Source organism: Haliotis rubra, unplaced genomic scaffold (assembly GCF_003918875.1).
Source record: "Haliotis rubra isolate DU_JTF1 unplaced genomic scaffold, ASM391887v1 Scf1217, whole genome shotgun sequence".
NCBI lineage: Eukaryota > Metazoa > Mollusca > Gastropoda > Lepetellida > Haliotidae > Haliotis > Haliotis rubra.
In genome coordinates this window covers 117,814-139,792 of record NW_025765134.1, presented here as the reverse complement: position 1 = coordinate 139,792, position 21,979 = coordinate 117,814, and the positions used below count along the sequence as shown (strand labels likewise).

General features: G+C 41.8%; 1 protein-coding gene across 2 annotated transcripts in view; it reads left to right on the top strand.

Moving 5' to 3' along the window:
• The window catches only part of LOC124265778 (polypeptide N-acetylgalactosaminyltransferase 13-like), a 97,934-nt gene that overhangs the window by 29,395 nt on the left and 46,560 nt on the right, over positions 1–21,979 (top strand). For both annotated transcript variants that reach the window (XM_046700595.1, XM_046700602.1), the window contains exons 4-6: positions 13,139–13,310; positions 14,793–14,965; positions 20,520–20,624. In XM_046700595.1, coding sequence (XP_046556551.1) covers positions 13,139–13,310; positions 14,793–14,965; positions 20,520–20,624 — 450 coding nt within the window. The remainder of the gene's footprint in view (positions 1–13,138; positions 13,311–14,792; positions 14,966–20,519; positions 20,625–21,979) is intronic.

Sequence of the window (21,979 nt, the reverse complement as noted above, 5' to 3'; positions counted from 1 at the left end):
TGTATACTGTAACCTTTACCATATCACACGTGACATCACATACTGTATTGTATACTGTATCCCACTCTGTATTGCATACTGTAACATGTACCATATGACACGTGGCATCACATACTGTAATGTATACTGTATCCCACTCTGTATCGCATACTGTAACATGTACCATATCACACGTGGCATCACATACTGTAATGTATACTGTATCCCACTCTGTATCACATACTGTAACATGTACCATATCACACGTGGCATCACATACTGTAGCATATACTGTAACATATACTGTATCCCACTCTGTATCGCATACTGTAGCATATACTGTATCACATACTGTAACATGTACCATATCACACGTGGCATCACATACTGTAGCATATACTGTATCACATACTGTAACATATACTGTATCCCACTCTGTATCACATACTGTAACATGTACCATATCACACGTGGCATCACATACTGTAGCATATACTGTATCACATACTGTAACATATACTGTATCCCACTCTGTATCACATACTGTAACATGTACCATATCACAAGTGGCATCACATACTGTAGCATATACTGTATCACATACTGTAACATATACTGTATCCCACTATGTATCACATACTGTAACATATACTGTATCCCACTCTGTATCACATACTGTAACATATACTGTATCCCACTCTGTATCACATACTGTATCTGACCGCCTCAGTGGTGTAGTGGTTAGAGCGTCCGCCCGGAGAGCGGAAGGTCGTGGGTTCGATCCCCGACCGCATCATACCAAAAGAAGTTAAACTATGGTACTTGTTGGTTCCTGCCTGGCACTCGGCATTAATGGGTACAACAAGGACTGGTCGGCTCAGAGTCAGTATTGGAGTATTCATGCTTCACTGCGGCATGGTAGCTTATGGGCTAGCACGATAAAACCAGCTTTAGTCTGGGCTAGTACAAGCAGCCGCACATACACATACACACGCATGCACGTCGTCATATGAGCGAAATATTCTCATATAAACCCAATTTCACCTCACCTCACATACTGTATCCCACACTGCATCACATATATTGTAACAGGCACTACATCCCACACTGTATCACATACATAACATGTACGGTATCACACGCAGCATCATATACTGTAACATGCACTCAATTTTACACTATATCCTACAGACCGCCTCCGTGGTGTAGTGGTTAGAGCGTCCGCCCGGATAGCAGATGGTTACCAGTTCGATCCCCGACCGCGTCATACCAAAAGACATTAAAATATGGTACTGTATATTACCGTCTGAGTGGGGTATTCATGCTTCACTGCGGCATGGTATATCAGTGGGCTAGCACTATAAAACCAGCTTCAGTCTGAGCTAATTCAAGCAGCCGCACATACACATACACATGCATGCACGTCGCCATATGAGCGAAATTTTCTCAAGCATGATGTTAAACCCAGTTTCACCTCACCTCACCTATATCCTACATGATATCACATACAGTAACATACACTATATCTCACACTGTATCACATACTGTAACATACAATATATCGGCATCACATACTGTAGCATGTACTGTTGCGCAGTGGAAAATAAAACGATTGGGCAGAGCTATAAAAATTAACTGAAAACCTAATCAACTAAAATTTTGAACTTACCTTTTGGCCTAAAACAAGGAACTAAATGTGACAACTATTATAAGTGAGAAAACTATGGATGATTTACAAAGAACTAAAGTGATTCTCTAAAGTGATTCTAAATGAACTTTGAAATGAAATGACCCGCTAAATACTGCTAATTGCCTAACCTAAGTTCAGCAATCTAACGCCACAATAGCAAATTGAACCTACACATCTAACAACAAAGTCATTCATAGTCTAAATGCCTAAACACGAACTTGAACGAATAGCACCGAATGGCAGAAAGGAGCGAATGCCCGGTGTATCGCTGACCACCGTCTTATATATGCAAAACCTATTCGTTTTTCACGTGCAACATCTCCAGGTGTGTTCAGGTGATACGTCTAGTATGCACCGAGTGCGTTTGAGCGAGCAGTTTTAGTGATAAAACCAAAATGCCTTCAGAACATGCCCCCCTCCATAATAGACCCCAGTCTATCATTAAAACTGACTAAATGGGAGCAACAAGGAAAACTGTCTATGAGTATGTACATCATTTGCCGTTACAAGCATTATTTCACCAATTCACCATTAACTCCATTCAAGAGGGCAGACCTTTGTGATAGGCCTTTTCAAGACTGTAGAGCCAACCTGAACATCAAGAACGCACACGTGACCTTCCTTTCCAGGATAGGTCTTCAATACTCTGCCTAGAGGCCAAACTCCACGAGGAGTATCCGAAGATACTACCATCACGTCATCCACCATGAACCACTCCCTCATCCATCATGTCTAATGAGTTCTTGAACTCCATCGCTTCTTAGGGCTGAAGGAGGTAGAGTACAACTCTGGCGCAAAAACCCCACCTACCTGACCATGTAGGAAATGATTGGGCGTGAGTGGAACATCATCCTGTGGATGTGCGCTTTGATACGTCAAAGGTCTAGAATTCATAAGAGCTTCCACTCCTATGACAGCTGTCATGAGTTCCTCATCACTAACATCCCCTGAACTCAAAATAGCATAAATAGCTCTTTTGGCCGACTTCACCAAAGACTCAAAGACTCCTCCAAAGTATGGCGCATTTGGGGGATTGAACATCCAGTTGACACTTTTGTTTGCCAAAGTTGATTTAATTACGCCTGAGTCTAGGCCAGTTTCAGCTCTTTTGCAGCACCAACGAAATTAGTCCCGTTGTCCGAGATTATTTCCTTTGTCATACCCCGTCTGTGCGCCATACAAAATAAGGCATTCAGAAACGATTCCGTGTCTAACCCAAAAAGCCATTACTGCTCGTGTTGACAGACATGTGAAAAGGCAGAAATAACATTTTTGTCAACTCTTACCTCGACCTTGTACCGTGTAAAATGGACCTGCATAATCCACACCTGTTGTCACAAATGCTTTCATTGAACATCGTACCCTAACCTTAGGGAGATCTGCCATTATCTGATGTGCTGGTTTAGCTTTTTGCCTTCTACACCATGAACACTGTCTTTCTCACTGATGTATTTCCTCTCTAGCTGAAATAATCCAGAATCTAGTGGACAAGGCTGACAACGTACTATTTGTACCCATGTTACTCACCTGCTCATGATAATATTTGACAATCAGTTTGGTGACCCAGGAATATCTTTGGAGTATAACAGGATGTCTGGCATCAAAAGACAATACATCCGCAAACCTCTGTCTGCCCCCTGCTCTCATTAGCCCATTGTCATCAACAAAAGGCTGTAGGCCGACCAACTTACTGTTTGCTGACAACTCTGATTTTCTCATCAGTGAAAATAATCATCAGGAAATTCTTCCCTTTGATTTCTTACCAGTATTGCTGTTTCTGCGTCCTCAATGTCCTCCACATCCAGTTCACCCTTCTTTCTAAGTGAACAGGGAGCTCTAGCATTGTTAAGAAACCTATAGACCCAAGCATACACTCTGCAGAGTCTCTTCCAGCTAGAATATCTATTTGGTTCTAACCTATCAGTGTTTGAGTCAGATTTAGTAAACATGACTACGTTTACTTGAGAAGGTCTTTTTAGTTCTGGATTCTCACAGTTGTCAAAGGCAACTGTCTGTTTTGGCCACTCATCTTCATCACGAGTCAGAAATGTAGGTCCACGCAGCCATTTGTCAGTGGAAAGGGTTTCAACATCTGCACCTCTACTAAGAATGTCTACGGCATTCTGCTTGGAAGGGACGTATTTCCATTGACTGATGTTTGTATGTTCCTGTATGTATGCAATCCTGTTTGCTACAAATGGTTTAAAACATGTACTTTGTCTTCTAATCCACCAAAGGACATTCTGACTGTCAGACCACAATGTTACACATTGTAGAAGCAACTCTAATGCTTTTACAGATGGCAATTCACTCATTTGAATGTTAATCTCCTTTATTCTGTCTTCTTCTGGTATTTGTTGGAGAACTGGTATTGAATTAGAGACCCACTTACGAGCATGCATTCCTGCACTACTCCACAGCTGTTGCAGCTGTTTGTAGAGCTCTATAGCTTTGCTGTTTGTCTCTGCAGAATCAATGTTGTCATCCATGTAGGTTGACTTTTTTATTGTAGCTGCAGCTAATGGAAGCCCTTTCTGAAGTGATTTTGCATGTTCCTGAGTGATATACTGAGCTAAAAATGGAGAACAATTTAGTCCAAATAAAACCTTTGGCAACTCAAACACATCTGGCTTTTTGTTTTTATCCATCGATCTCCAAAGAAACCTTAGATATGTACGGTCATCCTGAGCAAGTTCAATTTGGAGGTACATTTCAGCAACATCACAAATGATTGCAACAGGGTGTTTCCGAAACCGCAGCAAGATCTCAAACAAATCATTCTGTAGTTTAGGGCCTTGATGAATGACATCATTCAAGGATATGCCTTTATTCCTAGCCGAAGCATCAAATACTATTCTTACCTTTGTTGTACTTCTGTCAGGTTTAATGACCGGAAAATGAGGCAAAAAACATTTACTTAGACCTATTTCAGTTTCAGGTACTTTTCTGATGTAACCCTTTTGTATGTACTGTACTATGACGTCATTGTAGGCTTCTGAAATGGTTTGATCTTTTGACAACTTCTTTTCTATATTGACAAGACGACTGCATGCCATGTCATAATTGTTTTGCAGACTATCACGACCCTCCTTCCATGGAATGCCAACCTGATATCTGTCTTCTTTGTACACAAGAGATTGTTTTACAGCCTTAACTGCAACATCCTCATCAAGACTTCTAACTGTTGTTGAACTCGAAATGCTTTCAGATTCCCAAAATGAATGAATCAAAGATTCAAGATTTGTATCTGCTTCTACCTCTGTATTCTGGATGAAAAATGAACCTGCAACATGTGTTGCATGCCTGTCTAATCCTGGTATCTGACCCACACAAGTACGGCCTAAAGGTGTCAACCTAGCTACTGGCTCTCTTGGAAGCCCACAGATTTCTTTGAGAGAAGAATGCAGCTCTAAATAGTCCATACCTATTAGGATGTCAACTATGGGCCGAGAACTTACCTATGGGAATTGAATATTCCTCAAATGTGGCCATTGCTTTGCATGTTTACGCCAATCAATAACTTCCATTCTACCAGTTACTTTGGTAGTTGTCAAAGCTGTAATGGTCATGTCTACTGAACCATCCACTCTCTCTAGGCCAACATCAATTAGCATACTGTCAAAGGTCACCTGTTTATTATTCAGGACATTGACCGACACTTGTTGTGTATTACCTTGCACACCAAGTTCATATGCTACATCTTCGTTGATGTAAGTATGCGTACTAGCATCATCAAGCAATGCGTTCACGGTCATTCTGTGATTACCATTCTTAAGAACGACAGGAATTGTCCTAAGAGCAAGATAATGTGCTTCCTGTTTAGAAGTTGACAAGGTTGTTGTCTCTGATCTTCTTTCATGAGACTTTGTGGTTGTATCATTAACCTCCGCAACACCACTGTCAGCCCTATCGTTCCTGGCCACTTTGCTGTTGTCATGAAGTAACCTGTTATGATTTGCCTTACAGCCATCTAGCCCACTTTTCTCAATTCTACTGCATGATTTACCCAGATGACCGATGTCAAGGCAGCGAAAGCATAAACCTAATTGTTTTGCCTTATCCCACCTTTCTGGTAGACCAAGAGATTTGAAATGTGCACAGCCCCACGTGTCATGATCTGTTCCATGACAAATATGACATTGCCTTGCCTTAGCTCGGTTATATGTGCTTGCAAATGTTCCTTTCTTGTAACTATCTCTCCTATCTGTTGTCTTTGATTTGTAACTATTCCATGTTTTACCTCTGAAGCTATTGTCTGGAACTCTGCCTCTTGTAGTATCCATTCCCTAAGTGTCTCAACTGACTCTTGTCTTTGGTGCTCAAACATCCATCTGTGAAACTGCGTTATCATAGCCTCATTCATTTTTTTAACCAGTAGTGAATACAAACACCCACTTCCCAATTCCTCTATCGTGTCAGATTCCCTCAAACTGACCACAGCTACATCAAGCATGTCGGCAAAATTGTCCAAATCTTTAGCACTCCCTGGTCGTATTGGCCTGAAATTATATATTTCTTCCAGTTTCAGGGATGGATAGTTGCTTCAATTGTTTCCACATGTCTTCACCTATATTGTGCTGCCTAGATAACTTACCTGAAGAGGAATAATACCCTTCGGTGTTAAGTGGAAGTTTACTAACCATATTTGGCTTTTGTGAAACACAGCCTATGTTGGGTGAAGTAGGTTTGCCACCTTGACTAACGCCTGAACCATGTTGTGAACCTTTACAGTTCTCATGCGAATGACTTGCGTCAGAATGAAATAACCTTGATATTACAGACTTAATGTTCGATGCCTTTGAACTAGCAGGTGCATTGGTTCTAAGAAACCCTTCAGCTTTATCAAGGGCCAGTTGAATCTCATCTTCAAAAATTTCAATTTTCCTTACTAGTTTTCTGAACTTTGTCAGAGTCACCAATCAAGCTGTAAGCCTCTAATAACTCAACTATGATACCTATAGCCTTGCTCTGCAGGGAACTAACCTGGTCTATGGCATTCCTGATTGTTTTACGATCTGGAGTCTCAATTTCAACTAAATTCAACAATTTGTTCTGATACAGTCTTCTGATGCTTAAGTTTGGCTATTCTCAATTCTATCTCGCCAGGAGCGACCTCTAACGTAGACTTAGCAGCTGGCTTGGACTCTGACATAGTGAATAGTTATTCACAGTAACTATTTCTATGTCTTAAACTATCTAACTGAACTAAATGCTAACACAACTATAACTGAATATTCTAACCAGAAGAACCACGCTCTGCTACCAAATGTTACGCAGTGGAAAATAAAACGATTGGGCAGAGCTATACAAATTAACTGAAAACCTAATCAACTAAAATTTTGAACTTACCTTTTGGCCTAAAACAAGGAACTAAATGTGACAACTATTATAAGTGAGAAAACTATGGATGATTTACAAAGAACTAAACGTGATTCTCTAAAGTGATTCTGAATGAACTTTGAAATGAAATGACCCGCTAAATACTGCTAATTGCCTAACCTTTAAACATACTAATACAAGTTCAACAATCTAACGCCACAATAGCAAATTGAACCTACACATCTAACAACAAAGTCATTCATAGTCTAAATGCCTAAACACGAACTTGAACGAATAGCACCGAATGGCAGAAAGGAGCGAATGCCCGGTGTATCGCTGACCACCGTCTTATATATGCAAAACCTATTCGTTTTTCACGTGCAACATCTCCAGGTGTGTTCAGGTGATACGTCTAGTATGCATCGAGTGCGTTTGAGCGAGCAGTTTTAGTGATAAAACAAAAATGCCTTCAGAACATGTACTATGTCACATCTTGTATCACATGCTGTAACATATACTATGTCACATACTGTAACATATACTATGTCACATACTGTAATTTATCCTGTATCCCACACTGTATCACATACACTATATCCCACACCGTATCACATACTGTAACTTGTACTATAGCACATACTGTATCACATTCTGTATCATACACTCAAACAGCAAGGTTTTGCGACGAGTGCAACATTGGCTATCTCCCAGTCGATCAGACCATCTACATCCTTCTTTGTATGATACATGGGGAACAGATTTATCGAGTGGAGTTGAGATATATATCCCCAGGATAGCTGACTTTCTGCTGCACCTTAGATATGTTAAGAAGCTTAAGCATTGTACCTCTGCCTCTAGATCCGACAGATCCAGATTGGTCTGCCCCATTCATTTTGCGTACTCTAAACATCCGACATAATCGCAATCGCCTCTTCATCTCTTGCAAGGCTTACATGGACTCTAAGTTTTCCAAGAACACCATTTTATCCTGGCACAGGGAGACCATCTCCTTTTCCTATCATGATCACGATCAAGAGTCAGTTAACATCAGATTCTTTCCTCATGAGATCAGGATGCCGTTCCACTAACCGATCTTATCTAAGATCAATCTTAGCAAGTTACACCAATTTTACAATCGTCTTAGCTAAAAGTGACACCTGTTCCACTAACTGATTGTAGCCAGTCCCGATCTTACAATCCAATCCAAGCTTAGATCAGGACTCTTTCGTGCAGAGATAGAGAAATGAGAGGAAGTAGTATATTGGAACCAAGTGTAAACGTGGAGAAAAAGCATCGAGCAAAATATTAGGGTAGTGAGCACCTTGGTTTCAGGGGCAAGTGCGTGTTAATGCCTCTACCTCGCCACAAGCACATCATCTGATAACATATCTAGAATCTAGTCTAGTCAGTGGTCTTGAAAAACACAGGGGCTGCCTTTAAATTTAGGATCCCCTACCAAATAAGCCCACATGAAATCAAACATATTTGTATCTTTTTGTTTCAGAACATTGTTCACTTCAAGACCCATCCCTATTCTTAACCATGACGTTGCAATATTGTTGTACAAATGTATTACACCGACTCCCTTGGCTGTGTTCCCATGACGACAGTGGTCAGACTGGCCTCACATTTGTAAGGCTTTGAACAGTGCAGTGTTTGTTTACATCGCAGAATTAACAAATTCATTTCATGGTTGGTAAAGAATTAGGGACGCTCTTCTTCTTAGACTTTGGATCTTAACTTTACGATTGACTTGGTTAAGATTAGTTAGTGGAACGGTAAGCCGATCGTAATGTCACGCTAAGATTGGGATTTTAGGGTTTTATGATTGGCGTAGGGCTAAGATCGGTTAGTGGAACGGCACCCAGGGAATTAGTTACGTCACTAGCTGCCTGGGTGTCCATGTGACTTGAACAAGTCGTTGTGAGCTGTCAGTGGATATCCTCGAACACGTTCATAATCCTTTACTTGAGGCACGTCGCTTCGTACATGGGAGACCTCAGCTCCTTATAACATCAAGGGTAATGGTAAGGGGGAGGGGAAGAGGGTAGGATCAAGGGAATCACATCGAGATGGCAATGGATATGGAAGTTCAGACTGGGAGGGACAAAACAGAGGGAACCATTTATCTAAAGGGTAAAGCTCGTTGAGACCCTTATCTTATAACCGAGCACCACTTATTGTATTTGTATGCTTGGGAAGACTCAATTTCACTACCTGAAGTGATGTCTGTTATCCGCAAGTTCTAGAGTGTAGATTTAAGGATACGTAAGGAACTGGAAGTGATGTCATTAATCGGAAGTAATGACTATAGGCTGGAAGTGACGTAATGAACCGGAAATGACGTCATGGAACCGGAAGTGACGTCATGGAACCAGAAGTGACGTCATAGACTAGAAGTCTATGGATATAAGATCAGTTTTTCAGAGAAGGAATTACTAATACTATTCTTGTCTAAATGACATCACTGGAAGGGTATTGTGGATAGAGTCTTCTGAGAATATGTTTGGGATTTCAATCTCTCACGATATTAATCCATTTCCTATATATTTGTATCTAATTTATTCCTAAGTCATAGTTATCCATGGTAGGTTATGTGGATGTAACTGGCTCAGTAAGTGGTATGATGTAAGCCCTCCTTCCTTATGTGGGATTCAGGCAACCATAATCCAGAGGGAATGTTTACGACATTATTAGGAACAATTACATGTATTGTTAGTAATTGTTAGTGAACTTATATCTGGATTATGCGGTCTAGTTTCTACCCTTCATCCATGTGATTTAATCCAGAAGATGTTATATATGTTCCAGAAAATTTCTGAAGAGTTTCAAGCAACAATGCTTTGACATCACAGCTAAGGGAGATAACTCTGTATCTCTTTAGGCATACCACTGGTGATAAATTTTCATTTCCATTTCTGTATGTGTCTGTGGTACCCACAGGTATAAGGCAACCATAATCCAGAGATAATTTTACTAATAATTACTAACAATACATGTAATTGTTCCTGTTTCACATACTGTTTCTCAAAATGTTACACACACACTGTTTCACATAATGTTACACTGTTTCACATAATGTTACTCACAGTTTCACATAATGTTTTACATGTTACACACTGTTTCACACAGTTTCACATACTGTTACACACTGTTGACACACTGTTACACCTACAGGGTTGGGAAAGTAAAGCATGCATGGCATGTTCTAGGTGACAAGTGTCATGGGTGTAGCTGACATTTTTTTGACAACTTTGTGTTCCACTGGCAGGGTTTATGTCTTCCAGGGCCAAGGGTGTCTGTTTAATTGCTGGAGTAGTAAATAATGTATGTAAAAGGTCTGTTTTACATGCAGTTTGGAAATGGCACTCATTACATTCTGGAAATTATGTGCATTCAGTCATGTTTTAAGAGTACTGGAATGTACAGCCTTTTCTTATCTGTACCGGCGTGTCAGGTTGCTCTGAACCATACTGCTAAGTTATGATCACCACTGCCTACAAAGAACGTGTGACCAGTACTTGGTCTGATCACCTGTCAGAGACCATCTTACCAGAACTGAAATATTTACAAATTACAAAAACAAATGTTAAAAACCTAAACCCTGATGTGATCACAGTCTGGCACGCTCATGTTCCCAATTAGTGTTTTGATGTTCAGTAAGAGCATCACACTCCACTCCATGCAGATGATGGTATCCTGCTCTGAAAAGGCGTCAAAGATCCCGACTATGGGGCAACCTCCACGAGGATGAAGCCTGGTGCTGTTGTAACAACATTCACATCCTAAATGTCCCACACCTTGTGCCCTACGGCAACACATGGAAATGTAGAGTTCCTCCATGCCGTTCACCTATGTTTGGGATTCTGAAATCCATCTACTTGTCACCCTATGCTCAACAGTCCTGGCAATATCTTGAATAATTAGTGAAAAGTACTGGAGCTCTTCCCTAGTCTATTCTACCAATATAATCTTCTTTTCAGTCCAATCCTTCTACGACAGATGATTACATGCCTGAGTAGAAATGTAACACCTATGACTGACGTCCCTGCAGTTTGTCTTATAAGCAGCATTTATCAGTCAGCTACAACAGAATTGTTTGGGGCAAGGCATTAAACCTGTAATTTCCACCACCCCTTCAGTGGTGCAAAACAAACAAATTTACATATATGCAGTAGAATCTCTGCTCTTCTACACAACAGATGTCCTAAATAGCCTTTCAGTTTTAGCTTCAACCAAATCAGTAAGTGTGCTATTGTCCCTGGATTTCTGGTCCATTACTTGACTGTCCCAGCCATGTCCATGCTGCCACTGTAAGGCAGGGGTACGGCTGTGTTGGCAATAACAACATATCTGTTTATGCTGATTGTGTAAGTGTCAAGTACCACACACTGGGCTGCACAACATTCATCGTCACACCTTGCGTAGTCACGGGATTTTCAGTGATCTGTTTAATAATTTTCACCATAAATTTGCTTTTTAGCCCAAGGGAATCTGTTAAGTCAGGGCTTACAACGTTTGAAAAGACAAGGATTTCCTTATATTTCTCATGATACTGAGTGTAAAGACCCTATGACTGACTGACTGACTGAGTTTGGTTTTACGCTGCTTTTAGCAATATTCCAGCAATATCACGGCTGGGGACACCAGAAATGGGCTTCACACATTGTACCCATGTGGGGATTCGAACCCAGGTCTTCGGCGTGACGAGCCAACGCTTTAACCATTAGGCTACCCCACCGCCCCAAAGACACTATGATCAGGAAATGGTTGATGATAGACAGTATTTAAATCACCACTTCTAATTACTTGAACAATGACAATAAAAAGCATATATCATAATTGTAACTCTCTTGATGCTTAGTCAGGATTTTAGTGATATGTTACTTAGATTTTCTGCATCAATGTGAACATCATAACTTTCATATTTATGAACATGAGGATTAAACATTTGAAATTGTGTATGACTTGTGCACTGGCACCAAATGGAACTCTACCACAACCTTGTCTGTGTTGTTCATACTCCTGAGAGATGGTGACCTCAAGGGTACATGGGTTGTCTGGACAGTTGTTAAACACACACCCTCAGAACCAAACACCACTGAATGTCTTGTTGTTGGCACCTGGTGACCTCAACATGACACTGGGTTGGGCCTGGGTATGATACACTCCATGAGATGTACACTGTTAGGGCCTGAGTATGATACACCCATGGTTGTCTGTGTTGTTCCTCCTCCTGAGAGACACTGGTGACCTGTACCATCCATTTTCAGTTTCTAGGTCAGAACTTGTCTGTGTTGTTAGCCTCCTGAGAGATGGTTGATGCAGAACAGTGTGTCTGGGTTGTCTGTCTTGTTCCCCTCCTGAGACATTGGTTGTCTGTGTTGTTGTCTGTGTTGTTCCTCCTGAGAGATGGTGACCTCAACATGGGTTGTCTGTGTTGTTAGCCTCCTGAGAGATGGTGACCTCAACATTGTTGTCTGTGTTGTTAGCCTCCTGAGAGATGGTGACCTCAACATTGGTTGTCTGTGAGATTGACCTCAAGCCTCCTGAGAGATGGTGACCTCAACATTGGTTGTCTGTGTTGTTCCCCTCCTGAGAGATGGTGACCTCAACATTGGTTGTCTGTGTTGTTAGCCTCCTGAGAGATGGTGACCTCAACATTGGTTGTCTGTGTTGTTCCCCTCCTGAGAGATGGTGACCTCAACATGGGTTGTCTGTGTTGTTAGCCTCCTGAGAGATGGTGACCTCAACATTGGTTGTCTGTGTTGTTAGCCTCCTGAGAGATGGTGACCTCAACACTGTGTTGTTGTCCTGAGAGATGGTGACCTCAACATTGTTGTCTGTGTTGTTAGCCTCCTGAGAGATGGTGACCTCAACATTGGTTGTCTGTGTTGTTAGCCTCCTGAGAGATGGTGACCTCAACATTGGTTGTCTGTGTTGTTAGCCTCCTGAGAGATGGTGACCTCAACATGGGTTGTCTGTGTTGTTAGCCTCCTGAGAGATGGTGACCTCAACATTGGTTGTCTGTGTTTTTAGCCTACTGAGAGATGGTGACCTCAATAATAGTTGTCTGTGTTGTTCCCCTCCTGAGAGATGGTGACAGCAACAGCCTGTTTTGTATTGTAATGTTTGTTCTGTTTGCTGCAGGTCTTCTGCCCAACCGGTCTCCAACTGGCCCTGGTGAGATGGGGAAGGCAGTTGTTGTCCCCAAGAACCTTGAAGCTGAAGCCAAAAGCAAGTTCAAAATCAACCAGTTTAACCTTGTGGCCAGTGACATGATGTCCCTCAACAGATCATTGCCTGACTACAGAATGGATGCGTAAGTTGACATTGTCTGTCATAACATATCTGATATATTGTCCATACTTGGGTTGATCTGTTATGCCCTCCTATCATGGTTTCGATCTTGGTAGTTGTGGAATACTAAGTATTCTGGTTAATGAATATGCAAAGGTTATTTGCTAAGAGTGTCTTGGTTTTATGTCTTCATCTTGTGAATAATTCTATTAAAAGAAAACAAACTCTTGCTGTCATAAACTTAACTTAATGTGCAAGTTGTATGTATATATCTGTGACATTGACAAATGATTGGTGGCGTGTGAGGCCTGAGCACCCATCTGGTTTCTTGTGCTGTTACTTCTACCTTCTTACATCATGTTGTGGCTTTAAGTGTACTTGGTTTGATTTGTCAGGGATTATTTGTGTGTATAGTTCAGTGTGGGATAAGTTGGTTTGGACAGGGATTATTTGTGTGTATAGTTCAGTGTGGGATAAGTTGGTTTGGACAGGGATTATTTGTGTGTATAGTTCAGTGTGGGATAAGTTGGTTTGGACAGGGATTTGTGTGTATAGTGTGTGGGATAAGTATTATTGTCAGTGTGGGATAAGTTGGTTTGGACAGGGATTATTTGTGTGTATAGTTCAGTGTGGGATAAGTTGGTTTGGACAGGGATTATTTGTGTGTATAGTTCAGTGTGGGATAAGTTGGTTTGGACAGGGATTATTTGTGTGTATAGTTCAGTGTGGGATAAGTTGGTTTGGACAGGGATTATTTGTGTGTATAGTTCAGTGTGGGATAAGTTGGTTTGGACAGGGATTATTTGTGTATATTTCAGTGTTGGATAAGTTGGTTTTGACAGGGATTATTTGTGTGTATAGTTTAGTGTGGGATAAGTTGGTTTGGACAGGGATTATTTGTGTGTATATTTCAGTGTGGGATAAGTTGGTTTGGACAGGGATTATTTGTGTGTATAGTTCAGTGTGGGATAAGTTGGTTTGGACAGGGATTATTTGTGTGTATAGTTCAGTGTGGGATAAGTTGGTTTGGACAGGGATTATTTGTGTGTATATTTCAGTGTTGGATAAGTTGGTTTGGACAGGGATTTTTTGTGTGTATAGTTTAGTGTGGGATAAGTTGGTTTGGACAGGGATTATTTGTGTGTATAGTTTAGTGTGGGATAGGTTGGTTTGGACAGGGATTATTTGTGTGTATAGTTTAGTGTGGGATAAGTTGGTTTGGACAGGGATTATTTGTGTGTATAGTTCAGTGTGGGATAAGTTGGTTTGGACAGGGATTATTTGTGTGTATAGTTCAGTGTGGGATAAGTTGGTTTGGACAGGGATTATTTGTGTGTATAGTTTAGTGTGGGATAGGTTGGTTTGGACAGGGATTATTTGTGTGTATAGTTTAGTGTGGGATTATTTGTGTGTATAGTTCAGTGTGGGATAAGTTGGTTTGGACAGGGATTATTTGTGTTCAATGTGTTTAGAATTGAGCATAAGAACTCTAAGTGTTTAACAGATGTAAGAAGAAGAACTACCCACCCCTGGACGACCTCCCCACCACCAGTGTGGTCATTGTGTTCCACAATGAGGCCTGGTCCACCTTGCTCCGCACTGTCCACAGCATCATGAACCGGTCGCCACGGAAATTGCTCCAAGAGATCATCTTGGTGGATGATGCCAGTGAGAAAGGTAATCAGATACGTGGAAAGGACATTTTTTTAACTCATGTCTTGTACTCTCTCTCTCAAGGTCGACAGCTGAGTGGAAACAAACTGTAAACAATGATTACACAATGCCATTTAGAAAATGGTCAAATGCAACATATGTTATATTTGGGATTACACTTTCTCAGTAAAGTACAAATCCTAGTACTTTTGTTGGGTGGAGTCCCATCTGGGATTCGAACCCACACCCTCAGAGTCAGGCACCAAATCACCAGCACACAAAGTCACCCGCCCTAACCCGCTCAGCCTCCATAATCTCAGATGTAACATATATTGCATCTGACCACTTTCTAAATGGCATTGCATAGAAGGTCTCTGTTGTGGCTGTGCTGTACTTCAACATGAAACTGTAACACCATCTAATTGTCTGTCAGTGCTCCTGTGTGTTGCCCTACTTTAGCATGAAACTGTAACACCATCTAATTGTCAGTGCTCCTGTGTGTTGCCCTACTTTAACATGAAACTGTAACACCATCTAATTGTCAGTGCTCCTGTGTGTTGCCCTACTTCAACATGAAACTGTAACACCATCTAATTGTCTGTCAGTGCTCCTGTGTGTTGCCCTACTTTAACATGAAACTGTAACACCATCTAATTGTCTGTCAGTGCTCCTGTGTGTTGCCCTACTTTAGCATGAAACTGTAACACCATCTAATTGTCAGTGCTCCTGTGTGTTGCTCTACTTTAACATGAAACTGTAACACCATCTAATTGTCTGTCAGTGCTCCTGTGTGTTTGCCCTACTTTAACATGAAACTGTAACACCATCTAATTGTCAGTCAGTGCTCCTGTGTGTTGCCCTACTTTAACATGAAACTGTAACACCATCTAATTGTCTGTCAGTGCTCCTGTGTGTTGCCCTACTTTAACATGAAACTGTAACACCATCTAATTGTCAGTGCTCCTGTGTGTTGCCCTACTTTAACATGAAACTGTAACACCATCTAATTGTCTGTCAGTGCTCCTGTGTGTTGCCCTACTTTAACATGAAACTGTAACACCATCTAATTGTCAGTGCTCCTGTGTGTTGCCCTACTTAACATGAAACTGTAACACCATCTAATTGTCTGTCAGTGCTCCTGTGTGTTGCCCTACTTTAACATGAAACTGTAACACCATCTAATTGTCTGTCAGTGCTCCTGTGTGTTGCCCTACTTAACATGAAACTGTAACACCATCTAATTGTCTGTCAGTGCTCCTGTGTGTTGCCCTACTTTAACATGAAACTGTAACACCATCTAATTGTCAGTGCTCCTGTGTGTTGCCCTACTTTAACATGAAACTGTAACACCATCTAATTGTCTGTCAGTGCTCCTGTGTGTTGCCCTACTTTAACATGAAACTGTAACACCATCTAATTGTCTGTCAGTGCTCCTGTGTGTTGCCCTACTTAACATGAAACTGTAACACCATCTAATTGTCTGTCAGTGCTCCTGTGTGTTGCCCTACTTTTAACATGAAACTGTAACACCATCTAATTGTCAGTGCTCCTGTGTGTTGCCCTACTTAACATGAAACTGTAACACCATCTAATTGTCTGTCAGTGCTCCTGTGTGTTGCCCTACTTTAACATGAAACTGTAACACCATCTAATTGTCTGTCAGTGCTCCTGTGTGTTGCCCTACTTTAACATGAAACTGTAACACCATCTAATTGTCTGTCAGTGCTCCTGTGTGTTTATACTTAACATGAAACTGTAACACCATCTAATTGTCTGTCAGTGCTCCTGTGTGTTTGCCCTACTTTAACATGAAACTGTAACACCATCTAATTGTCTGTCAGTGCTCCTGTGTGTTGCCCTACTTTAACATGAAACTGTAACACCATCTAATTGTCTGTCAGTGCTCCTGTGTGTGTGCCCTACTTTAACATGAAACTGTAACACCATCTAATTGTCTGTCAGTGCTCCTGTGTGTTGCCCTACTTAAACATGAAACTGTAACGCCATCTAATTGTCTGTCAGTGCTCCTGTGTGTTGCCCTACTTAACATGAAACTGTAACACCATCTAATTGTCTGTCAGTGCTCCTGTGTGTTGCCCTACTTTTAACATGAAACTGTAACACCATCTAATTGTCTGTCAGTGCTCCTGTGTGTTGCCTCTACTTTAACATGAAACTGTAACACCATCTAATTGTCTGTCAGTGCTCCTGTGTGTTGCCCTACTTAACATGAAACTGTAACACCATCTAATTGTCTGTCAGTGCTCCTGTGTGTTGCCCTACTTTAACATGAAACTGTAACACCATCTAATTGTCAGTGCTTCTGTGTGTTGCCCTACTTTAACATGAAACTGTAACACCATCTAATTGTCTGTCAGTGCTCCTGTGTGTTGCCCTACTTTAACATGAAACTGTAACACCATCTAATTGTCTGTCAGTGCTCCTGTGTGTTGCCCTACTTAACATGAAACTGTAACACCATCTAATTGTCTGTCAGTGCTCCTGTGTGTTGCCCTACTTTAGCATGAAACTGTAACACCATCTAATTGTCTGTCAGTGCTCCTGTGTGTTGCCCTACTTAACATGAAACTGTAACACCATCTAATTGTCTGTCAGTGCTCCTGTGTGTTGCCCTACTTTAACATGAAACTGTAACACCATCTAATTGTCAGTGCTTCTGTGTGTTGCCCTACTTTAACATGAAACTGTAACACCATCTAATTGTCTGTCAGTGCTCCTGTGTGTTGCCCTACTTAACATGAAACTGTAACACCATCTAATTGTCTGTCAGTGCTCCTGTGTGTTTGCCCTACTTTAACATGAAACTGTAACACCATCTAATTGTCAGTGCTTCTGTGTGTTGCCCTACTTTAACATGAAACTGTAACACCATCTAATTGTCTGTCAGTGCTCCTGTGTGTTGCCCTACTTTAACATGAAACTGTAACACCATCTAATTGTCTGTCAGTGCTCTCCTGTGTGTTGCCCTACTTTAACATGAAACTGTAACACCATCTAATTGTCTGTCAGTGCTCCTGTGTGTTGCCCTACTTTAACATGAAACTGTAACACCATCTAATCGTCTGTCAGTGCTCCTGTGTGTTTGCCCTACTTTAACATGAAACTGTAACACCATCTAATTGTCTGTCAGTGCTCCTGTGTGTTGCCCTACTTTAACATGAAACTGTAACACCATCTAATTGTCTGTCAGTGCTCCTGTGTAAGGCCCTACTTTAACATGAAACTGTAACACCATCTAATTGTCTGTCAGTGCTCCTGTGTGTTGCCCTACTTTAACATGAAACTGTAACACCATCTAATTGTCTGTCAGTGCTCCTGTGTGTTTGCCCTACTTTAACATGAAACTGTAACACCATCTAATTGTCTGTCAGTGCTCCTGTGTGTTGCCCTACTTAACATGAAACTGTAACACCATCTAATTGTCTGTCAGTGCTCCTGTGTGTTGCCCTACTTAACATGAAACTGTAACACCATCTAATTGTCTGTCAGTGCTCCTGTGTGTTTGCCCTACTTTAGCATGAAACTGTAACACCATCTAATTGTCTGTCAGTGCTCCTGTGTGTTGCCCTACTTAACATGAAACTGTAACACCATCTAATTGTCTGTCAGTGCTCCTGTGTGTTGCCCTACTTTAACATGAAACTGTAACACCATCTAATTGTCTGTCAGTGCTCCTGTGTGTTGCCCTACTTTAACATGAAACTGTAACACCATCTAATTGTCTGTCAGTGCTCCTGTGTGTTGCCCTACTTTAACATGAAACTGTAACACCATCTAATTGTCAGTGCTTCTGTGTGTTGCCCTACTTTAACATAAAATTGTAACACCATCTAATTGTCTGTCAGTGCTCCTGTGTCTTGCCCTACTTAACATGAAACTGTAACACCATCTAATTGTCTGTCAGTGCTCCTGTGTGTTGCCCTACTTTAACATGAAACTGTAACACCATCTAATTGTCTGTCAGTGCTCCTGTGTGTTGCCCTACTTTAACATGAAACTGTAACACCATCTAATTGTCTGTCAGTGCTCCTGTGTGTTGCTTCTACTTAACATGAAACTGTAACACCATCTAATTGTCTGTCAGTGCTCCTGTGTGTTGCCCTACTTTAACATGACACTGTAACACCATCTAATTGTCTGTCAGTGCTCCTGTGTGTTGCCCTACTTTAACATGAAACTGTAACACCATCTAATTGTCTGTCAGTGCTCCTGTGTGTTGCCCTACTTAACATGAAAACTGTAACACCATCTAATTGTCTGTCAGTGCTCCTGTGTGTTGCCCTACTTTAGCTTGAAACTGTAACACCATCTAATTGTCTGTCAGTGCTCCTGTGTGTTGCCCTACTTAACATGAAACTGTAACACCATCTAATTGTCTGTCAGTGCTCCTGTGTGTTTGCCCTACTTTAGCATGAAACTGTAACACCATCTAATTGTCTGTCAGTGCTCCTGTGTGTTGCCCTACTTAACATGAAACTGTAACACCATCTAATTGTCTGTCAGTGCTCCTGTGTGTTGCCCTACTTTAGCATGAAACTGTAACACCATCTAATTGTCTGTCAGTGCTCCTGTGTGTTGCCCTACTTAACATGAAACTGTAACACCATCTAATTGTCTGTCAGTGCTCCTGTGTGTTGCCCTACTTTAGCATGAAACTGTAACACCATCTAATTGTCTGTCAGTGCTCCTGTGTGTTGCCCTACTTTAACATGAAACTGTAACACCATCTAATTGTCTGTCAGTGCTCCTGTGTGTTGCCCTACTTTAGCATGAAACTGTAACACCATCTAATTGTCTGTCAGTGCTCCTGTGTGTTGCCCTACTTTAACATGAAACTGTAACACCATCTAATTGTCTGTCAGTGCTCCTGTGTGTTGCCCTACTTAACATGAAACTGTAACACCATCTAATTGTCTGTCAGTGCTCCTGTGTGTTGCCCTACTTTAGCATGAAACTGTAACACCATCTAATTGTCTGTCAGTGCTCCTGTGTGTTGCCCTACTTAACATGAAACTGTAACACCATCTAATTGTCTGTCAGTGCTCCTGTGTGTTGCCCTACTTTAACATGACACTGTAACACCATCTAATTGTCTGTCAGTGCTCCTGTGTGTTGCCCTACTTTAACATGAAACTGTAACACCATCTAATTGTCTGTCAGTGCTCCTGTGTGTTGCCCTACTTAACATGAAACTGTAACACCATCTAATTGTCTGTCAGTGCTCCTGTGTGTTGCCCTACTTTAACATGACACTGTAACACCATCTAATTGTCTGTCAGTGCTCCTGTGTGTTGCCCTACTTAACATGAAACTGTAACACCATCTAATTGTCTGTCAGTGCTCCTGTGTGTTGCCCTACTTTAGCATGAAACTGTAACACCATCTAATTGTCTGTCAGTGCTCCTGTGTGTTGTCATACTGCTCCCTCCACTGTGTATGTCTACACTGCTCCCTCCACTGTGTATGTCTACACTGCTCCCTCCACTGTGTATGTCTACACTAAACACATAGGCCGGCATATAGCTTCTGTTAATGTACTCACTGCTTGTTGTTTCAGACCACTTGGGAAAAGATCTTGATGATTATGTAAAAACTTTGAGTGTAAAAGTTAAAGTTCTCAGGTCATTTGAAAGAACTGGTTTAATAAGAGCCAGGTTGAAAGGTAGGTACATTTGTCATTTTTGTATAGTTTTTCCTTATCCTGACTCATGCTCTTTGCTTGTCTTCTTCTTCTTGCTAACATAGTGGAACACTTGTATCTCCTTATTTGAAGCCCCTTCAAAATAAAATCACTAATTGGTACTCACCACGAAGTTGCTCCCCTTTGTTTCCCCTGGCGGAAAGGTGTCGCCACCCTCTGGCCATGTGCTCCACTCTCCTTCTTCGCCCAGTGAGCAGGATGATGAGAGAGCTGTGTCTCCTTACACACCATATCCTTTGATAATCTCTTAGTTTTACCTCTCATAGGTTACTATAGAGGTATAGCTAGTATCCTTTACTATTTGTATTGATTAATTATCGTGATTTCTACTGTTTATTCACGCGTATTCGCGATTGTTCAGCTAGCTTTACGCTGATGAAAATCTGTACGATTTGTAGATTACGCTTTTCTGCCTCCGATCCACATGTAATATGCCCTAGTTGTTCTACTGCGCGCGCTTAATTCACGCTGCAGTTACTGCATTAATTTATCTCATTCTGCATTTAATAAATATCATCTTTATGCCTTTAAGACGCATGCAGATAGATCACGCAAACAAGGGCAAAACATGGCAGAGAGTCCAGATATTCCATCCAGTCAGCTGCTAGCGATCGACCCTCTCCGCCTGGTGTTCTGCTAGAGACCCTTCGTAGAGGAACGGGGACGCAGTCCGCTACTCGAAGAAACGACCGCCTCCCCAGACATCCCGCCATTGCAGACCAAGTCTAAGAGGGCCTCATCGCCGCCTCAACGCAGATTGAGGACACCCAGGGCAGCGCAGACTTCCAAAGGGAAATTCTACGAAGACAGCAAGAACTTTCAGCCGAGATCGCTCCAGCAGCAGAATTGGGCCTCTACGATGATCAGCCGATAATCATCCCCGACTTACGCAGAAGAAGCGACCGTGTCAGCGACTGTGACTTCTGCAGAGATCACCATGCAGCCTGATGCTCTACACCGACGCCAGACGCCATTGATGTGAACCCCATCGCAGAAAAGACGCCGACGACTTCGCCACAGATCATCCCAGAAGACATGATGCGCAGATTATGAACATCATGGAGGACCACTACAAACTGCGCAAGCAGGGTCCGAGCCTTCGCTGAAGGCTCCAACGTAGACAGCACCCCAGAGGCACCCCCGCCAACGAGCAGCCAAGACGATGTCACCTTCGCGCTAAGGAAGTCCCGCACCACCTTGACGGCGGACCTAGATGTACAGCTCTTCGCTAAGGCCTTCGGCTGGCGGAGAGATCATCACCATCTTCGATTTCATCTCTAGATATGGACTCAGACCATCAGACATCACGGAGGCCT